We start from the raw sequence: 21,602 nt of genomic DNA, 5'->3' as shown, positions 1-21,602 counted from the left end.
GGCCGCCAGCTCCAGGAGAGAGAATGGGAGAGGGGCGGGGAGGGAACGGGTAGAAGGTTGCGTCACGACGTAAGCAAAGACGTACGAAGCCATAGCCAAGTAAGGGCAAAGACGTACCACCAGGAGGGAGGGCCAGAAAGAGCTGGGCTGGACCATTTTTTGACTGGGATGGGGGAGCAGGATAACGAAAGGGGTGAAGGATAAAAAAGAAAAAGTATGAGATTGGCTACATTGTCGGATGCGGCGGAGAATGGGATAGCTCTGGAAGTTTAGGAAAGCTCGAGACTGCCCCTGACCTGGGACTCATGCTCCCACATTAGTCCTCCCGGTGGTTTGGTCCGGCCTGTCCTACCCGACCTGCGGGAGCTCGGTCGGCCACCGCTCTGCAAAGCTGCTGGCGCCGCCTCCTCCCTGTCAGCCGGGGGCTGCGGCGCTTCTGTGGGTGGGGGAAGGTAGGACTGACGCAGAGTGAGTGTGAGGGATGGAGACGCTTACTCCTGGCGCCGGGAACCCGGGGAAGGGGTTGGCTCCCCAGAGGCAGGGATGCCGTGCGGGTGCGGGTGCGGCGTCGCTAGGAGACGCGCCAGTGTGACCCCAGCCTCGCGAGGGCGGCTGGGTGTCATCGCCACTGGCCTTGGGGACCTGGATCCAGGAAATGGGCCAGGAAGGGGAGGTCTGGTTTGGGAGTCCCTCTGAGACTTTTCTCAACCTTTTGGAGTCCGGAGATGATGGGGGCAGTTCCCGGGGCCAGAGGCGCCTAGCTGAGGAAGGTCGACCTCAACTAGCCCCCGGACGGAAACGGAGGCTTTCTAGGACACCGAGAGTCGGCGTCGTACTTCCCTGATCAGCAAACTCGAGAACATGTTAGTGCAGGAGTTAACAAGTAAATTAATAAGAAGGACCACAGCAAGTGAGAAATGCCCCCCAAAGACCGGGTGCAATCATGGAAGAGAGTGGGAGGGCTACTCTCAATAGGGTGAGACTGTCAGAGAAGGTCAAGGTTTGGGGAGAATCCAGGAGCAGGAGGAAGATAGAGAAAGCGCTTTCGGGGTGGAGGAAGGAGCTAGTGGGAGGACCACGTGGTTGAAGCAGAAATGGGCAGTGTTCTGTGATGAAGTTGGAGAATTGGCAGAACCTTTTTGCCCAAGGCAAGGGTTTGGCTTTTGTGTTACCAAAGGATTCTAAGAAGGGTAGTGACCTGACCTGATTTACATTTTTTTTTTAAATCACTCTGGTTGGGCTGGGGTGGTAGGTCAGTGGTACAGTCCTTGCCTAGCTTGCCTAGCGGGCACTTGGCGAGGCACTGGGTTTGATTCTCAGCACCACAAGTAAGTTCCATTGACAACTAAAAAAATAATTTAAAAAAATCATACTGGCTGCTGAATCGAGAATGGCTGCTGTTGAAAGGTTGTTGCCTTAGGCCAAGGGAGAGGTGACCATAGTGTTGAAAGGGCCCTCACTGTGGAAATGAAGAGAATTAGGTTGGGTAGTATTTTTGAAGCTTGCAGGACTTCCTTCAGAATTGGATGTGAAGTGTCTGGGAGACGGGGAACCAGGGATCACTCCCAAAGTGAAAACAGTTTGGAAAAGAATGTTATGGGTTCTCCTGAACAGAGCTAAGTATGAAAACTCTGTTAACAATTCAGATGAAGATGTTGAGAGAAGCCAGATATTCAAGTTAGGAGGAAAGTAGTATTGGAGATAAAAAATATATGTGTGTGGGGAGGGGGGTCTATTCCTAGATCACTTAGGAAGAGGGTAGAGATAAAAGAGAAAGATTCCCATACTCTTTGGGCTTATAACATTTAGAGATTACCCAGAGAGGGAGAGATCAGTAAAGGAGACTCTTAATATGGACAAGACCTCAAAGATAAAAGAAGTCCCCCTTAATATACTGGAGTAATGGGACCCACCCTCATGATGTGAGATGAATCCTCAAAGGTCTGGTTCAAATCCTTCCTTCCTTCTGCTCCCAGCTGTCAGTGCTTTTGGACTTATGCACAGGTAATTTGTGTCCATTATAGAAATGGTGACTTCTCTGACAAATGTTTATTTACATGTCTGTCTTTCTCATGGACTATTTCATCTTTGTCTTCCTGACTCCATAGAGCCCGACATGTGGTTGTAACTGGACAGGAACACAAAGTTCATATGTTATCAGCCTTGGAATTCAGAAGCTTTTGAAAAAGGGATTTTTATGCTTGCTGCTACTGCTAACATCATCACAATTATGATCCATCTCATAATATAGTAGAAAGGGTATCAGAAGAAAAATCAGAAGGCCTAGGTTTGAATCTGCTACTAACCAACAGAGTGGCCTTGAATAAGGCCCTTTGAGCTAAGAGTTCACCTAGATAAGAAGTTGCAAAATGGCAAGACACATTTTGCCTACAAACATATCTTTGGGCCCACAAAGTAATGTAAATACTTTAGCTTGATAACATTTAAAAATTGGACGTGAAAATCCAGATTTTTCAACTTCATTTGAAAAAAATCAATCTGACACTAGCCTGAGGTTCTTAGAGGTTCCTACACAGCAAGACTGCTGAAGCTGAAGAATTGCTTCCCCCATTTGTGTGACTTATTCCCCAAGTGTGCTGAAGGCCTCCTCTCCCTTCCAGTACCTAGCCAACCCCTGTGGGCATTTGATTTGCAGTTTTTGGTCTAGAGCTATGCTGTCCATATGCAGCTACTAGCCACATGTGACTCTTTAAAATAACAATTCAGATCTTTGGACACACCATATTTCAGACACTCAATAGCTACACATGGCTGATATCTGTCCTATTGGATAAGGCAGACAGAACAAGTATTTCTGAAGACAGTCTGTAGTTATCCAGGCTGGTCTTGATCAGCCTCATCCTCCCAGGTAGCAGAGATTACAGGCATGCACCACCAGGCCCAGCCAGAAGAGTTTCATCACTGAAAGTTCTGTTGATCGGTGCTGAAACTGGAGGAACTCAAGGGTACCCTGACTGCTTATCATTCATATCATAAGAATGGTCAATCATTGTTCTTACTCTTAAAGGGACTTAATCTAGTAAAGAGCTGATGTGCCTCTACAGATAAGAAAAGTTGATCATTTGGTAGTGGATTGGAAAATGTTCTGCAGCCATGGTCCCTTGTGCAGAGTGAGGTTTTCTATTGAATAGTTGAATCTAGGGTTAGTTGCTAGAAAGCTCCAGCTGTATCTAATGTATTCTAACCCTTGTATCAGTTTTCTAATCCAGTTTCTAAGAAAATTATCACAAAGCAGGAATTTACGTTAATGTTTTTCCTCTCTTAACCTCTCTAACTGCTATGAAAGGTTGAAAATCCTGGCTTGGAAGTTAATGACTGGCTGATCTTTAACAATGGCCTGTGCTAAGCCTGTCCCACCTGCTCTGACACCACCTACTTCTAGTAACTGGTTTTCACCACCTCTGACTGACCCTTATCTTGTCTTTATCTCTTAAAATATGCTGATAAGGAGCCAGCATGATAGCTCAGCCTGTGCCTCAGGAGGCTGAGGCAGGAAGATGGAGAATTCAAGACTAGCCTGGGCAATTTAGCAAGATGCTGTTTCAAAATATTTTTAAAAGGACTGGGGATATAACTCAGAGGTAGAATCCTCCTGGGTTCAATTCCCAGTGCCCTCCCCCGCAAAAAAAAAAAAATGCTAATAAGGAAATAGATATTCCTATTTCTTTTGAATTGAGGTACCATGGCTTGATATTCACATAGAATTTCTATCCCTAAAGGGGAAAACAGCTGTATGTCTATTGGTTGATATATCTTGGTTACAGTGTGAGTAGCCTGTGTGTCTGTTGGTTGATATAGCTTAGTTACAGTGGTCTGATTGGAGTTCCCCTACACAAGCATAATCTTGTGTACACTCCAGTGCTGACAGAATACACAGATGGATCCCAGCTGAACGATGGTTTAACTTAGGATTTCTTGACTTTTATGGTGGGAAAGTGATAAGTGTTTGAATTTTGATCTTTTCCTAAGCTAGCAATATGTCTTCCAGTACTCTCCCAATGCAGGGCAGCCACTGGTAGCCACACAACTCCCACTCGGCATGAGGGTGAGCAACCAAGGCGTCACAGTGTGGCTAAGCTGTGATGTTTGGTAGGTTAGGTGTATCACCTGCATTTTCCACTTAAGATGTTTTCAACTTCAAGGGGCATCTGTATTTAGAATGAGTGTGTTTGCATCCTATGATCTTATTTGGGATAGTTATTTTAGAAGCCTTTCAGATATTTCAGTTTTGCTTCTTGTTCTAAAAATTTGCCAATTTGCAGAGAATTTCATTTCCCTTAGGTAAAATGAAAGTACCTTTCCTCCCTGCCCCCACCCAATCTCTGACACACCATATTCTCATCACTTTCTGTGTTAAAAAAAAAAAAAAAATGCTGTTTCAGAGAATAACTGTGGTAAGACAGAGTACACCCACAAGCACATCCTGAGATTTGCAAAAGTGCATGGCATTACACTTCCCTTTTTGAATTCTAGTAACCAAAAACTGAATCCAGGACAGGAAACAAGTCAGAGTGTGTGTGTGTGTGTGTGTGTGTGTGTGTGTGTGTGTGTGTGTTTCTGTTGATTGATGGAGGGGGGAGGACGGTAGAGGACCACAGGCTTGTGGGGCAGTTTCACTTGAAGGTTATTTGATTGTAGTGACGATGCTATGGTATAGGATACTGGTGTATGCCAAAAAGTAGGAAGTGTAACAGATCTAGGAGGAAAGCACACCAAAGGATAAACAAGGAGTAAGAGATAAAGGAAGAAAAATAGGAAGGAAAGCTTGGTCATGCCTTGGAGTTGGCACCTGCACTATATTTCCAGTAAGAAGTATGTGCTGTGGTCTGAAGATAAGCAGTGTCTCCAAAAGGTCATTTACTCATACTGAAGAACAATGGCCCTTTACTGTAGAGGGATTATTAATGATCAGAGGGAAACAGCTTTAGGAAAATCCATTCTACCACCAAGCAATAAATTCACCAACAGGCCACACACTTCTCTTCCCCTCTCTGCAGACAAAGCATGGCATAGATACAAGAGGCCTCACTGTTCCTTCTGTATTTCCTCTTATTCAGGTAATTTGTGCCTTTAACTTGTAGCATTGTTTTGTCTTTTTAAAAAAATGTTTTAGTTTTAGATGGACACAATAATTTTATTTTATTTTATTTATTTTTATGTGGTCCTGAGGATCGAACCCAGTGCCTCACATGTGCTAGGCGAACACTCTACCACTGAACCACAACGCCAGCCCCAGTGCTAAGTGTTTTAATAAAATATCTCATGAATAATCCTGACAGTTCTTCGAAGACAGTTCTTTTGTAACCCTGTAGTACATTTTAAGAATCTGAGGCTCAGGAAGGTTAATAATTCGCCCATTTCCAGAAGAAAGTCAGGATTCAAACCCAAGTTTGTCTACCCACATCCCATAAATTCTTTTTTTTGTATTATATGTTAAGAAATGTACAAAAATTTTGAGGCCCCAAATCCAGGATGGGTGTTCTCTACTCTGCTACTCAGGGCAAGAAAGTCTGATTGCTTTAGCATTGTCCAGAGCATTTCAGTACCTTAGAGGTTTTCCAAATAACAAACACTTTAAGTTACAATTCCTTGGGTTGGTTTTAACCTCTGATCACTGGTTGAAATGGACCTTATTCCCCCCAATTTTTTTTTAAGAAAAAAAAGATCAGAACCCCATTTTTCCAAATCTTTGGTTCTGAGCTTCCAGAAACATTATAAAACATTTCAGCCAGTGAGCAAATGCTAACTGGCCTTAAAATAAGTGAGGATTACATCATAGCCGTGTATCTTAGGTGACCCTGGATGGAACTGATAGGGCCTCCCTGCACCTCTAAATAATACTGAGTTTTCGGTTCCTTGTCTTGACCCCCACAGCTCTTGAAAATACCATTGGGAGAGTTAATAAGTATTTTGAAGTGCTCTGGGAGCTTCACATTTGAAACCTGATCTGAATACAATCATGAGAATGGATATTGCTGATGACTGTTTCGTATGCACAAATTTATTCTTCTAACAAATATTTTTCATACTCCAACTTTGTACCAGGCATAAGAGTGTAGTGAATGAAACTCAGTCTCAGCCCGCTTCCCCTCAACCCCACACATACACACATGGTAGAAGAAGAAAGGTCGACTAGGATGAATGTAATCACAGGGGCAACCTGGAAATGCCAGGGCTGCACATAGTAGGGACACTGACCCAGTCTTAGCATAAAAAAGGCACTCTCCCCACAGAAGTGATGGAAGCCAAAGGATGAGAAGCAGCAGATAAGCAAAGAAAGAATATGTCCATCATGTGGGATGGGGCCTTCATGTGGCAAGAGGAAAGGGTCCCCAGATCTAAGCAGACAGCCAGCAGGTTATGGGACATGCCACCGGTGCAGTGAGTCATGAGACTGATTTCGTTTGGGTGGATTTCACAATCTCTCCCATGCCCCACCAAAAATCATGAAGTGCTGGAGAGACAGATTTCAACTAGTCCTTAGCTGTGCTGAGAAAAAATAAAAACTCCATCCAAAATCAGGTCTTTCTTCAAAGAATGAAAGAAGTCTTTCCCTTCACCTCCTGGGGCTTAGTGTCTGGGTTAATTTCCCTTGTCTTTTTCTGTCCCTTTTCTTGTTTGTACTGCAAAACTTTTTTCTTCAGTGGAAGGCAAAGCCTCCTGAGAGTCCAACATTTGGAATTTGGACATTCCTGAGACCAGAGTCATACTTCTATAAATTTCATCTGAGGAAAGGGAATTTTCATCTCTTCTCTGAAGTGTTCTTGCTGTAATGGTCTTTCCAAAGATGGAGGAAATTGTTCCAGAGGTGGGTGGTACTCGCAGGTCTTTTCACTGACCTACAAAACTGAATTGGACATACCCTGTGTGCCCATATACCCTATATGCCCTATAGGGACATACCCTGGCCCTTTCACTGTACTTATACCTTAACAGCAAGTGGAAAGATTAGTGGGTGTTTTGTTTTATTTTTTAGACTGATCACTGCATCTTACGAGTTCCATTACTGACTCCAAAATAAAAGCAGGGAAAAGCTTGTGGTCAGACAGGGAAACAATCATCCTGCTTTTTGGGCTCTTGATCCTGACTCTCCTGTCAATTAGTTGGGTGGCATTAAGCCAGATTCCTGTTTTACCATCTACAAGAGTGATGAAATCATAAGTGGTTATGATATGCTTTGACCGAAGCACATTTTAAAAGGTGGAAAGCACCCCACGTTGGCACACTTTGATGAGCTTGAATCTGCCCACATCTTCCTTTTCCTCTTAGACTACAAACCCCCTTCCGAGGCCCACCCTCCCAGCTGGTGTTGACCCGAGGCCTCCTGCCCTGGAGGCTCTCGCTGCACTGGCCTTCACCTCTGAAGTTGCTTCCCATCTCCAAGTCTTTGCTCCTGCTGTTCCCTCTTTCTGCCCCACCCTCCTCTTAACTCTTCCCACTGTTAGGTTCTTTCACACCATTCAGGACCCAAGTGAAATGTCACTGACAACCCAAACGACTGATTTCTGCTCATTTTTAACATTACTATTTCTTTCATTCAGATCATACATCACTATCTGAAATTCTTCATTTTTCTTGACTATCGTCTGCCTCTGCCACTACATCATAAGCTTTAGGAGGACATGAGTGCTTGTTTATCACTGTATTCTTAGACCCACGTGTGTCTGGCATGTTGTGGGCTCCCAGTAAATGCTGAGTAGATGAATGGATGGGTCCTTGGGTAGGAAGAGTAAAGCCTGCAGGTGGAAGCAATGGAATGAACCCCTGCCCTGGTGTCTCTTCTGTGATGTCAGCTCCCCTTGGAGTCAGAGGGGACAGGGTTGCCACAGGGAACAGAACAGAGCATTCTAGCCAAGTGCACAACCTCCTTGAGAGGTGCTGATATGTACTATAATTGAAGAAGGACAGTTGCAGGGGCAGACAGTATATGAGAAATTTTATAAAAGATTATTGTAATTCATAGCAAGGTATAAAAATTGCTTTCTTTGCTCTTTGTAAAGGAAGGGAATAGAACTGTTTAGTTCTCTTGGTTCCACTGGCTAAGCTCTTTCAAGCAATCAATCAACACACATCCAACATTTATTGAGATGGAGCTGCCTATATAGTGATTAAAAGCACACACAGGCTCTGGCTCCGAATAGGTTCGAATCCTGGCCCTGACTATTACTAGCTTGGTGACCTTGGACAAGTTACTTAATCTCTCTGCATCTGGTTCCTCCTTTGTAAAATGAGGATAATGGTGGCACGTGCCTTATAGAATTGCTGTGGTGATTATGGGGTTGATATTTGTAAAGTACCTTGGGGAGTATCTGGCACACAGTAAATTCAAAGCAATGTAGCTTAATAATATCACTGTAATGAGCAGTCTCTACCCTCCAGGAGTTTAGAGACCCTATGTTACACACACACACGCACTATAACTGTAAAAGAGCAATAGGTGGCTATGACAGGCCCAGGGGAAAAGGTGCTCTGGAAAAGCATAGCTCCCCTGCTTCTTTTATTCAGAATTATTACTATTCTTTTTTTTTTTTGCTATTTTCATGTACTTTAAGCCAACTTTAAAATGTTGATAATGCATTTCTTTAGAGCAAGCTCTATATCACACAGTTGCATTTAGTAGGCTATTCTAAGATACATTAAAATAATCAGAGCTAACAAATGTGTGTATTATTTGTTTATTTTTAATATGTGTAGATCTAGAATCACCTCCCCAAACAGACTGCAGAGCGCCTGCTTTAGGGGAAACTTCTCCCAACTAGGACCAGAGGCCAGGACCCTAGCAACCGCCTTCTCTACAGAAGGGGCACTCCACAGTGAGCTGTGTCTCCTCACTCTGCACACACGAGGTGTGATTTTAAGAAAAGAGACCCACTTCCAGTTACATTGCCTTCTAGGCTCACCTCATATTTTCTGTCTTCCCTCATTCTGGGATTTAGGGGTAAAAAAGATGAAAAGGAACAAAGAGTTTTAAAAAAGTGTCAATCTCAAAATAAAAGTCATAAAACTTGAACCGTAAAATTGTGTAAGAATATACGTCAAGGCCAGTTGAGACCGCAGTTCAGTTGTGGTCCTCTGAACAACCGATATTCCTGAAGGAACCCTCCCAATAGACCCCATTGTGCCCAGCTGACCTCTTACCCTACTGAAGGGCTACCTAGACTTGCATTAATAGTCTAGAAAATAGAGAAGAAAAAAATGTTGATTTCAAACCATTAAATCCATGCAGAGAAAATCTCTTTGGGAAAAGGCAGTTTTTGTAATTGAATTGCTTTCTAAGAGCAAAGACAAAAGTAAACCAAAAACAAAAGAGCTGTTTTTTTTTTTGTTTTTTTTTTTTTAAATGTCTGACCAATTCTGTTTCTAGAATCACAGTCTTTCTGTAACTGGAGATATTTTCATTTATTCCTCAAACATTTGTTGTATACCAGTGATGCACCTTTTTAGGTTCTGAAATTTCAGCTGTAAATAAGTTGGGTGTAGTTACTGTCCCCATGAAGGTTGGAGTCCACTAGGGGAAACAGACATTAACAAGCCATTACTTGAGTGATGAATGCTACAAAGAAGAAGTATTAAGAGCCATGGGAAGCTTCAAGGGAGAGACCTACCCCAAAGTGTGTGGTTAGGGAAGGAGGTACGAAGGGAAAGGATTTTCTGAGTCATCCATGTTTTCAAAGGGAGCTGAAAGATGTGTAGGGGTTGGTCAGGTAAAAGGGAGGAAGTCAGAGGAGCCTTCTGGAAAGAGGGAACCAGCATGGATAAGATCATGGTTCCCTCAGAGAACTGAAAGAAATCCAGTAAGAAAAAAAAAAAAAAAAAAAAAAAGATGCACCTTCCTTTTTCTTGGTTTTATTCTCAAGACTTGTTGGTAGTCCTTGATAGTGACTACAGCTTTAAAACCTCTCTGAAAATCTTTGGAACTCAAATTTTCTGTCATCTAATGGAGAGAAAAACATCACCTATCTCCTTTTCAGGGTTAGTTTTCAAAGTACATCAATTAATGTGTTTTGAAAAATGGTCCTTCTAAGTACCAGTTGTTCATATTCCTTGTCACTTTGAGAACCTGTCTGCAAGACTTCTGATTATGGTATGTGATCAGAGTTTAAAGGGTGGTTCTTACAGCAGTGCAAGAAAACTAACTGAAGTCAGGCTTTGGAGAAGTATGCTGGATCTTAATATGCCTGACCTTCACTTTCATTGGCAAGTTCCTCCAAGGGAAGGAAGCGTTGTCTGTTAATGACAGGGAAGTGAAGCATTCATTAATAGATGTTAGTGCCCCTCACAGGAACTGACTCACGTATTTTCAGATGAAACCATGGAGTTTTAGGGAGAGCCAGAAACTCAGAAACCTGTTTCCTTACCAGGAAAAATGTCGTCATCTCATCTGGGTTTTTATTACGCATGATGTTCTCTCTTGGTTTTTATGAAGTTCTTTTAAGCATTTTTTCTGTGAAGCATCATGGAGGACTTCAGAATTGGTATTGCACATGACTTTGATCTATTTAACCTTTCCCTTGGGTGGAGTAGTGCTTTCAAGGTTTTCATCAAATGGCTAAGCCTTGGTTGTTAAAGAAAGGTCACCCAGGGTCAGGGTAAGTAGGAGGGGCCATCATCTTTAAAAAGAAATTCTCTGAAAGGTGAATTCCTTGAAGGTGCCTAGAATTTCCAGATATATACAACCCCAAATTCCTGTAAGCCCAGGACCACCCTAAATATCACTGGATATTTAGACATCCCTGGGTATTAAGCCTTCTCCTTGGACTGGAAATGGATCATGTTCCTAAATGGCAGTGAGCCGCCTACTCCCCAATCCTGATAAGCCTGTTTGAGGAAAACCCAGGACTCATAATGACCTGTCCAAGTGCCTGACCCTGCTACTTACTCACCAAATCTGTCCCCCTGGTCTTCCCAGCCTGTCTGTCCCCTTGTCAAAGGCAGTATAACATTTATTGTTCTGACTAGGCAGAACTCTCCTCAGGTGGAACATCCCCCCCAGTTCTCCCTAAAGTTTAGATGCAGAAATGTAAATATTAAATAGGCTGAAGTTTTTGCGGAAGTTAAAAAGAGAATGAAATAATAATGCCCATCAGCAGGATAAACAGTTTGTTGGGCCGTCTTCATTAGTGGACCAAATTGCAGCAGCGAGAACGTGTGAACTAGAGCTCAGTTGACAACTCAGATCTTACAAATGTGATGCACAAAACATGCAAATGGCAGAGCAATACCATACAGTGTTAAGTGTAGAGCAACTCATGACGATGGTAAAGAGCATGCAGGATAACAGTTCCTTCTAGAGGAGGGGAAGGGGAATGTGATTTGAAAGGGGCTCAATGAGAGTTTCATCTCTATATACCTAATTTGTTTAAGGTTTGTTGTGAATATAGGACTTATACTATTCTCTATATTTTTGTATTTGAAATATTTTAGGACAAAAATAAGTAATAATAATAAATAATAAGGGGACAGATTTTTTTTTTTTTTAATGGTACCAGGAATTAAACCCAGGGGCACTTAACTACTGAGCCACATCTCCAGCCCTTTTCATTTTTTATCTTGAGACAGGGTCTCACTAAGTTGGGTATGGGCTCACTAAGTTGCTGAGGCTGGCCTCGAACTTGTGATCCTCCTGCCTCAACCTCCAGAGTTCCTGGGATTAGAGGCGTGCAACGTTGCACCCAGGTGACAGAAATTTCACTTAAAAAAATACAGTTAACTTGAGGGAATTGACTTAGGTCAGTTCTCATCTAGCCAAGCCCTCTGGAATTAAAAGTGTTACCACTAGAAAGATTTTCAATTATAATTATTTTACAGTTCTTATTAGATAAAAAAAAAGATGAAAAATTTTGAGAAATATTTCCTAAAATGTTATGATGAACTTAAGAGAAGTCAGAACTTACTAGGTGTGGCACACACCTGGAATCCCAGCTATTCAGGAGACTGAGGCAGGAGGATCACAAGTTCAAGGCTAGCCTGGGTAACTTAGCAAAACCCTGTCTCAAGATTAAAAAAAAAAATTAAAGTACTTTCTTAGTTGTAGGGGGACATGATACCTTTATTTAATTAACTTATTATTTATTTAATGTGGTATTGAGGATTGAACCCAGTGTGTCACACATGGTAGACAAGCACTCTACCAGTGAGCCACAACCTCAAAATAAAACTTTTTTTAAAGGGCTTGGGATGGGGATGTGGCTCAGAGTTTGAGTGTCTCTGAATTCAATCCCCAGTACCCTCCCCACCCCCCACCCCCACACACACACAAAAGGGCTAGGGATGTAGGTGAGTGGTAGAGTGCTTGGATAGCCAAAAAAGAGACAGAGTCATTTTATTAGACCTGCATGGTGCTCACATTTTCAAAAATAACAAATGAGTCTGTTTTGAAATTTCATATTATAAAAGGCTGTATTACCACCTATTCTTAAACTGTAAGGAAATCTGTCATCTTCAGGCCCTTGTTTCTGCATGTTAACAGCTGGCTAGAGCTGAATAGCAACTGTCCCCTTTCAGAGGGTTATGTCCTGTCCAGTTGGCCACTGTCCCCATCCAGCCATGTGCCCTCATGTATTTTGCCTGCCAGGCCCTGGAGGCACTTGAGTACACACCCTAAACTTTGAATACTAGTTCTCACTTAACTAGAAAGTTCAGTTGTCCCACATGCGTCTTCTAGGCACTCAGGTTTGTGATGTAATTTTACCACTAAAAGTATCATTTCTGATATAATCTGTTGACACTGGCTTTAAAGAATAGTAAATGTGAATTTTGGTTTTGCCACTGTTTGCAAAAATGGCTTTCACGGCAGACAGCATGGTAGAGCCACCCCCAGCCACGGATAATGTTCAACCTCAGTTTGTTGTTTCTGCCATGCCTTTCTGGCAATGTTACACAACAGATCTGTTGACAGAAAGCAGTATTTCTAGACTAATTAAAAATCTTGATTTTTTAAAAATATACATCTGCCTAGCTGCTTACTGTCAAATTGCATTTTAACGCAAATTTTCCCTCTTCTATTTTGGTGGGTCTGGAGATGACAACAGCAACACGACAAGAAGTTCTTGGCCTCTATCGCCGCATTTTCAGGCTCGCAAGGAAATGGCAGGCAGCATCAGGGCAGATGGAGGACACCATCAAAGAAAAGCAGTACATACTCAACGAAGCCAGAACACTGTTCCAGAAAAACAAAAACGTAAGTAGGCCTCCGTTAGAGATTGCAAGAGTAGTTTCTCATGGTGTTTGTTCATTTCTTTTCTTTCCTCAATTCAGAGGACTGAGCAGCACAAGTCAAAATGGCGGAGCCGAAGGGGCCAAGGGTCCAAAGGGACCAAGTACAGATGCACAAGCTTGTTCAAGCGCTAGAAAGTCGAACGCAGCCTTGCTTCTCTCTTCACTTATTCCAGGTCTTAATGTAGCCAGTAAGTGGCTCAGTGTCCTCAGAAGACCTTATGAACCAGGTGACATAAATCAGACCAATGAAAGTTTTTAGAGGAAGAGTTGTTTGTCACACACTGTGCCCTTTGCCAGCTACTCCCACAGGAGGTGCACAGTGAAGTAGTTTTTTTCAGTTCAAAAACTAGTCATTGCCTCCAAATGTCAGTCCATTAGAGGGAAGAGAAAGGATTAAGACACAGGGTTCCCCACATAACTGAGTTTTGAACTCAAGCCTCTTTGGCTAGCAGAGTGAGGTTGCCCTTTGGGACATAGAACTGAATAATATAGTGCCTTCACTAGCCACTTTAGCAGAGCTGCACACCCAGACACCAGGGAGCCAGATTTGACCCATTCCAACAAACCGTAAGGCCTGCGCTCTGAGCTCCTTAGGGAGACCACAGGTGCCAAGCATGGACGGAGGTGCTCAGCACCTCATTCTTTTCGCCTCTTTTGCGTTGATCCAGTGGATTTATTGCTGTCGGTTTCCCTCATGAAACTTCCTATCTGCTCTCATACTTTTCCCTCCCTAACATCTTTCCCGCTTTTCCACACTCCCTCCCACAAGCTGCAGGGGTCCCTGAAAGTCACCCCTCTGCACTGAAGCCCGTGCACCATACAGCCACCTATGGTTTCAACTCTCACATCTGAGTACCTGGCCTTGGCTCTGACCAGCGCCCAAAGGCCTTCAGCACGGCCTGTAATCTAGACAGGATTCCTCTCTACAGAAGCGCCTCCCCTCCTGCTTGTGCTCGTCATAGCTCCTGTCCCCACCCTGCAGCTCATTGTTCCATTCCTCATTCAGAAAGTATTCAAGGGCCCATCATGTGCCCAACACCAGCTAGACATCAGGGATTTGAAAATGAGCAAAACCAAGACAGGGTCCCTCCAGGATGTTTCAGAGTTAGATGGAAAGAGAGGTAAAATTACAACCAAGACAAGTGCCTCTGAAGGAAACCTCCTGATCTAAAGTGCTCCCCTTCTTAGAGTCCCTGAAGCTCCTTAGGCCAACTTGGTAATGATGTTTCTCCATACTCTTCTGACCCTTCTCCAGCCTCTCCAAATTCTTTCCGCTTAGTGTAGACCAGGCTTGCCAAACCAGAGTTGTGTTCCCCCGAAGTCCTTAAACAGTCCTCAAAGAATAGAAATAAAATACTAGAGTTGATATTTCTATTTAGTTTCTTATTTCATTCTATAAAAATGTCTATTTTATATATTATTTCTAATGAACTTATTAGTACATATGTATAGATGACCCCTAACTTATGATAGTTTGACTTACAATTTTCTGACTTTACAGTGCAAAAGCAGTAAGCATTCAGTAGAAACTGTACTTCAAGTTTTGAGATATTCAACACTTTATTATAAAATATCTGTTGGCCAGGCATGGTGGTGCAAGCCTACAATCCCAGCAGCTTGGGAGGCTGAGGCAGGAGGATTGCAAGTTTAAGGCTAGCCTCAGCAACTTAGCAAGGGCCTGAGCAACTCAGTGAGACCTTGTCTCAAAATAAAAAATAAAAAAGTTCTGGGGGTGTGACTCAGTGGTAAAGCGCCTCTGGGTTCGATTCCTAGTAACCCCCCACAAAAAAATAATAAAATAAAATATGCTTTGTTAGATGATTTTTCCCAATGCTAAGCAAATGCAAGTGTTTCAAGCACATTTAAGGTAGATTAAACTGTGATGTTCGATAGGTTAGGTGTGTGGTATTAAATGCATTTTTAACTTACGATAGGTTTATCTGGAATAATCCCATTGAAAGTCAAGGAGCATTTGTAATTTATAAATTAATACATTTATAAATTGATAAACAAGTACACATATATGGGAGCTATAGTTTTAGAATCTTTTTAACATAGAAAATAGGTAGATGATAAAAAGTTTGGAGGCAGGTGCAATGGCATACACCCACAATCCCAGCCACTTGGGAGGCTGAGGCAGGAGCATCACCAAGGCCCGCCTCAGCCCCTGAGCAAGACCCTGTCTCAAAATTGAAAGGTATAGGGGTGTAGCTGAGGGGTACAGGGCCCCTGGGTTCTATCCCTGGTATCACAAACACACACACACACACACACACAAAGGTTCGGAGACCCCTGAGTAGATGGTCACGTTCTTTTTCCTTCTTTGTTCAGTTTATGTTGGGATGGTCTTTCCAACAAAGGTCAGTTTCTAAAGTACATTTGGACAACATCGTACACTTCTCTGGTATATTCCGTGAGACCTGCCTTGCGGTTTTTGCTGAATTAGTGAACATTTACAAATCCCTTGATTCAATTGACCTCCAAGAAGTTCTCCTCAATTTCTCTGCTCCTTCTAACCCCATGTTAGCTACCTATTTTGAACAACAGGTCTGCAGCCATCATTGCCCTTGTTAATTATATGCCACAGTGCCTTTTATGTAGCATTATTTATTAGAATTATTCTGCACAGATAGCAGCTTTGGTAGTTGAAAGCAGAGATCACGGCCCCACAACGTCCGGCCTGGTGTGGGGGAGTATCATAGCATGTGCCCAATAAACTTAGGCGGGCTCACTCACCTGGAAACTACTCAAGACTCTGTGTTCTCAGTTATCATGGTAATCCTGCTTCTGCTTGGCTTGGCCCACGAGGTGAGCCAGATGGTGGTGTATGTGCCACCAATGGCACATGAAATTATTTGTGGGTGCAGATAAGAGGTGCCCTGGTTTCTAATTTTAAGAGATGTATCATTTTAGCATGTAGTAGGAAAAAAATAGCCAAGCTAGAATTTCACAAATACTATTGCTTAGGAGAGAGTCCATTTAGAGAAGAATTTTACTATTAGTATAGGTGGTGTAAGGACATGGCAAAATCATGCAGGCAGCCCATGAATGGCTGAATTTGGAGTACTCTAGCCTGAGCTTGTTCAGAGAGACAGCTGGAGCCCAGAAGCTTCAGCCTCCCTAACCATATCTTTGTCAGCTTTCCTTTTTCCTTAATCCCCCATGCAGACATAAGCAGTGTCTTGTAACTTTAATTGCACTATGAGTTTAATAATCCAAAGGTATCTCATTAACTGCTTTGAATCCCAGTAGGCAGATGGAAACATGGAAATCTGTTCCCAAAGTGGCAGCAGAACAGTAGCTTCTGAGAAGCACAGAGGTCAGACAGTTGAGCCTCTGCCCCAAAGGACTCAGCTGTGCTTCTCTGTGTTTCTGTTCCTGGAACTCTTCCCCTCTGCTCCAGCAGGCACTGTAGGCAGGAACTCCCTTGGAATTTCCAAGCCACATGGGCCCAGACTTCACTGAGGGTGTCTTCTGGGGCTGATGCAATCCTCGCTCTACTCTGTGGCCCACTTGCAAACTGACAGCAGGTCCACGTGTTGATTCATTTTCCATCCTCAGAATGAAGCAGTCTCTGCCCTTCTCCTGTTGGGCTTTCTGTTTTTCGAAATGAACTTTTCATTCCTTTACTTGAAAGTAGACTGCCACAATTTGACTAATTTGGGACTTTGAACCTCTTTGTTCCCTGTACTAATGAGCAAGGCAATTTACAGTTTGGGGGATTTTGTTTTGTTTTCGTGGTGCTGGGGATCAAAGAAATTATAGTTTAAAACAAGAGGCAGATCATTCTCCAATATCTTACTCAAGGGGTTTCTGAGCAACATTACTGAAAATATCAGGTTACTTTAATGTTAATCAACATAGAAAGGCATTAAAGAAGCACTTTTTCATTCATTGTTGGTGGGAATATAAATTGGTGCAAACTCTAGAAGGTAACTTGGTAGTACTGTGAGAATTTAAAATGCCTAAACATATACTCTTAGTCCTAGCGGTTCTTTTTCTCTATGATTCATCTTTTAGATATATTTGCATGTAAGCCAAAAAAAATTTCAGAGGGATCTTTAGCAGAATTGTTTATGGTGACAAAAGATTGGAAATTACCTAAATGTCCATCAGCAGAATATTGGTTAAATTATAATAAAATCTTAGATTGGAATTTTGTATAACTTCTAAAAAAGAATAGGACAGCCCTATATTCAGTATGAATATAGAAAGAACTTCAGACTGTTAGTGAAAAAGCAGGGCTCAGAACAAAGTGACCTATTGTTAGTGTAAGGGAAAAGCTAAGTCTCCACATACATGGGCTTATATATGCATTGAATATCTTGGAAAGACACAGAAAAAACTTGGCAAATTATCTCTTGAGAAGGGGAATTGGAAGACAAAGGTAGGAGGGAGACTTAGTTTCTTCATTATATCCTTTGATATTTTTACCATGCTCTTATGTATTACCTATTCTAACTATTTTAAAAGTTTAGTCCATAGTAAGTTTTAATTTTAAATTGATTTTGATTTTTCAAATTATCAATATTTTTGTGCTGGGAATAAAAGAAATGATCAATAGTTACTGGCTAGTGAACTGAAAAAAGTTTGAGAAAGCATGTGTACCTATACCCTATGTGCCATTAGAAAGATGCAAAAAGCCTCACTTGTTTTCCAATTTTAATAGCTCACAGACAGAGACCTGATTAAACAGTGTATAGACGAATGCACGGCCAGAATTGAAATTGGACTGCATTACCAGATTCCTTACCCAAGGCCTGTAAGTGTGACTCCAGTTAACAGGTGGGGGGTACTTATCCTTGTCAACCCAGTTATTTCTCAGAATGTATACCAGGAAGGCAAGTGCTAGCTGAGAGGCCTACAGCTCCTGTATGAGGCATGTCCTTGCATGCCACCAACCCTTCACAGCAAACTAGGGTGCCCGTGAATGCCTGGTTTCTCCTTCCGGGACAGCTTCTCACGTATGGAAGGAAAAACCAGCTCACGTTTATATAACGTTCTCTTTTGACCTTCACCTTTTTTTGAAAATCCTTTTATTTTCCTTATTATAAAAGGCAGGATTGTTGTTACTAAAAGAATAAAGTTCAAACATTAAAAGAATGCATAAATTAGAAAGTAAAAATTGTCAAAAATTCTTACCCTGAGTTCAATCCCCAGCACTGCAAAAAAAAAAAATTCCTACCAAAATCCTCACCATGTGGTAATAAGAACTGTAACTATTACATTGGAACAGACAAAATTGTCAGTATTTGGTTTTTTACCTTAAAAGGCAGCAATTTGATATTGTTTTGATTCAATCTAATCATTTGGTAATATATCTTTTAGTTTTCTTTTCTATACTCATGTATAGACATATTCTTTACATGCATGGGATTCTAGGCATACTATTTTATTATTACCTACTTATTTTACTTCATCTCTTCTGAACATTTGTTATTGTTTGGGGTTTTTTTGGTACCAGGGATTGAACCCAGGGGTGCTTAACCACTGAGCCACACTCCCAGTCCTTTTTTTATTTTTTAATTTATTTTGAGACAAGTTCTCACTAAATTGCTTAGGGCCTCCCTAAACTGCTGAGGCTGACTTTGCGTTCCTCCTGCCTCAGCATCCTGAGTCACTCGGATCACAGGCATGTGCCACCATGCCCAGCTCTTCTGAACATTATTGTATAAAGCTCCACCTCGATCTTTTTAGGTGGTTGCGTTGTCTGCTGTTGTGGGACTGTACCATTGTATTAGGGTTCTTCAGAGAAACAGAACCGGGAGGATGGTGATATACACTTGAATAGATTTATCTAAGTGTAGTTAAAAGAAGATGTATTACGAGGAATTTGTTCACACAGTGACAGAGACTGAGAAGTCTCATGTTCTCCTCCCTCAAGCTGAAGTCCCAGGAAAAAGCCAGTGGCAGAATTCAGTCTGGGTCTGAAGACCTAAGAACAAAGTAGGCTGATGGTGTAAATCTCAGTAGGAAGGCAGGGGAAGATGAGGTGTCCCAGCTCAAGCAAGGCAGGCAGAAAGCAGAAGGGGGAAATCCCTCCTTCCTCTGCCTTTGGTTCTGTTCAGGCCCTCAGCAGACTGGAGGACTCCCATCCACACTGGGGAGGGCAATCTGCCTTACCAAGTCCACTGATTCCAGTACTAATCTCATCTAGAAACACCCTCACAGAAATACCCAGAAATAGTGTTTAATCTGGGCCAGATTGACATGCAAAATTAACCATCACAGCCATTATTTAACTAGCTCTCTATTAGCAGACATTCAAGTTGGTCCCAGTTTTCCACTATGCATTGACTATTTGTATACAAAGATACCCTTTGGGTACCTTTCCATCTTGCTGAGTGATCTGTGCTCACTATTTTTAAGTAATATGGCAAAGAAGAGTACAAGAGCTGGTATCAGACAGGTCAAATCCTGGTTCCCCACTTAATGTACACTCTTGAGCAAGTTAGGATGTAACTTCTTTGAGCCTCTATTTTCTCATGTATAAATATTGGAATAATAATTTCTTCTGAGGTATTAAAAAGAACAATGAGTGAAAAGACTGTAAAAATTAGTCAGTGATAGATTTAGCACCTAGCAGGCAGTACAGTAGGAAGCACATCCTCAATAAATATAAGCAGCAGCAATGCTTTATGAGTATAATTCTTAATATCATCATTATTCTTATTATTTAGATTCATCTGCCTCCAATGGGCCTCACCCCACTACGAGGCCGGGGACTTCGAACCCAGGAGAAACTGAGAAAACTTTCCAAACCAGTGTATCTCAAGTCTCATGATGAAGTTTCCTAACCAGAAGACAGCTTGTTTCCAAGAATGATGAGCCATTTCAGTTTTGAGTGGAAGTCAGAATACATCACTCTTCTTCACCTTGATTAGGGACAAAACCCCAAGTACCTTCTTCGGACCTCCACAGCTGATCCTTACCCATAATGGGTGTCTCTACATCCAAGGGTTCGTTTGGGTCTTGCTGCCTGAGCAGATGACAACCCTAGAGGTCAGTGAAGTCAAACAGATGAGAGGAAAGCTGAAGGTGGTAGAACTTTTCTTGGGAATGCCGTTTGCCACCCCTCGGCTGGCACACGGAATCAGTGGTAGACGTTCTTCTGGCTATTCCAAAAGTACGACCTCCCTCAAAATATGTTTTTAAAAGTAGACTTTTTGTACTGGCAGTTGACCCAGGGGTGTTTTACCACTGAGCTACCTCCCCAGGCGCACCTCCCCCTTAACTCCCTGCTTTCGATTTTGAGACAGGGTCTTGCTAAATCGCTGAGGCTGGCCTAAAATTTGTGATCCTTCCACATCAGCCTCTTGAGTCACTGGGATTACAGGCGTGTGCCACTACACCCAGCAAGCAGTTACAGATTTGCTTAAAAGTGGGTTGTTTCTGTGAGCTTTTTTATGACCTGTGACCCTTCCAATTTCCAGATGAACTCGCCTTAAAAAGTACATCTTTAGACTGATTGTGGTGTTTCATGGAAATTTCATGACACCCATTCCCCCTCCCCAAACACCAAAGTGCATGCCTTAGTTAAATGCATGTGTTTATTTTTGTGTTGTGGGGGGCACGGTACTGGGGATAAAACCCCAGGCATTCTTCCACTGAGCCTCATCTCCAGCCATTTTTATTTTTTATTTTGAGACATGATCTCACTAAACTGCAGAGGCTGGCCTTGAGCTTGCGTTTTTCCTGCCTCCACCTCCTAAGGCACTTTGATTGCAGGCATGTTTACCTTCTCTTAAAACCCGTGATTACCTAAGATGCACTTGGGATCTGAAAGCTTACTAGAAATTCATCCTGCATTCATTGAGTATTTGACTTTAACATAATTGAATAGTACAAAGTCTGAAATGGCTTTCAAGTATGTCTAAGCAGAAATAAGACAAACAGGATGACACAAAGGATTTACACCTTGTGTGGAGTCAGGTGAGAGTCCATGTGAAGTCACTTGTGTATCACTGTCATTCTCTGTTACTGACAAAGAGAGTCGGCATCACCAATAAAGACAAGTCTCTACCAATTTTGGTCTCTCCGTATTCTTTCCAAAATGGGCCAATGACCCTCAGAAGCAGCAGGTGAAACTTAACCTCCTATGAGCAGGAACATACTTTATCGTGCTCAGGGTACATGTTCCAGGGCTTGGCCATGATGCAGAACAGATATGACACGCCATCAGTGGCGTAGTAGCATATGCACACGCACACTTAACACAGATGCAACTATAGGCCTTTGGTGAAGAGAGACAGAAATTGGCCATTCAGTGTGCAGTGTCCCAGCCTTGCTTGAATTGGGAGATAGGAATCTGCCGTTCTTTCAATCACTCTCCTTCAGTGGGTCTCAGCATGGAAGCATCTCCT

At 42.4% G+C, this 21,602-nt stretch overlaps 1 protein-coding gene across 8 annotated transcripts; it reads left to right on the top strand.

The window, feature by feature from the left end:
• Nucleotides 1-277: 277 nt before the first annotated feature.
• On the top strand, nt 278-21,256 carry Lyrm1 (LYR motif containing 1). 8 transcript variants are annotated; one of them, XM_047534234.1, is made up of 5 exons: nt 278-452; nt 1,977-2,004; nt 13,031-13,201; nt 17,909-18,001; nt 19,920-21,256. In XM_047534234.1, exons 3-5 carry the CDS (start codon nt 13,043-13,045, stop codon nt 20,034-20,036), a joined length of 369 nt encoding a protein of 122 aa, XP_047390190.1. In that variant the 5' UTR covers nt 278-452; nt 1,977-2,004; nt 13,031-13,042; the 3' UTR covers nt 20,037-21,256. The 8 variants fall into 8 exon arrangements, with proteins under 8 accessions (XP_047390190.1, XP_047390189.1, XP_047390185.1 ...); XM_047534233.1 differs by lacking the exon at nt 1,977-2,004 and adding an exon at nt 5,019-5,078 and having other exon boundaries at nt 279-452; nt 13,043-13,201; XM_047534229.1 differs by having other exon boundaries at nt 280-468; nt 13,043-13,201.
• Nucleotides 21,257-21,602: the final 346 nt, after the last annotated feature.

This window comes from Sciurus carolinensis, chromosome 18 (assembly GCF_902686445.1).
Source record: "Sciurus carolinensis chromosome 18, mSciCar1.2, whole genome shotgun sequence".
NCBI lineage: Eukaryota > Metazoa > Chordata > Mammalia > Rodentia > Sciuridae > Sciurus > Sciurus carolinensis.
Note: the sequence above shows the minus strand (reverse complement) of the source record. Positions and strands in the feature narration are given on the sequence as shown.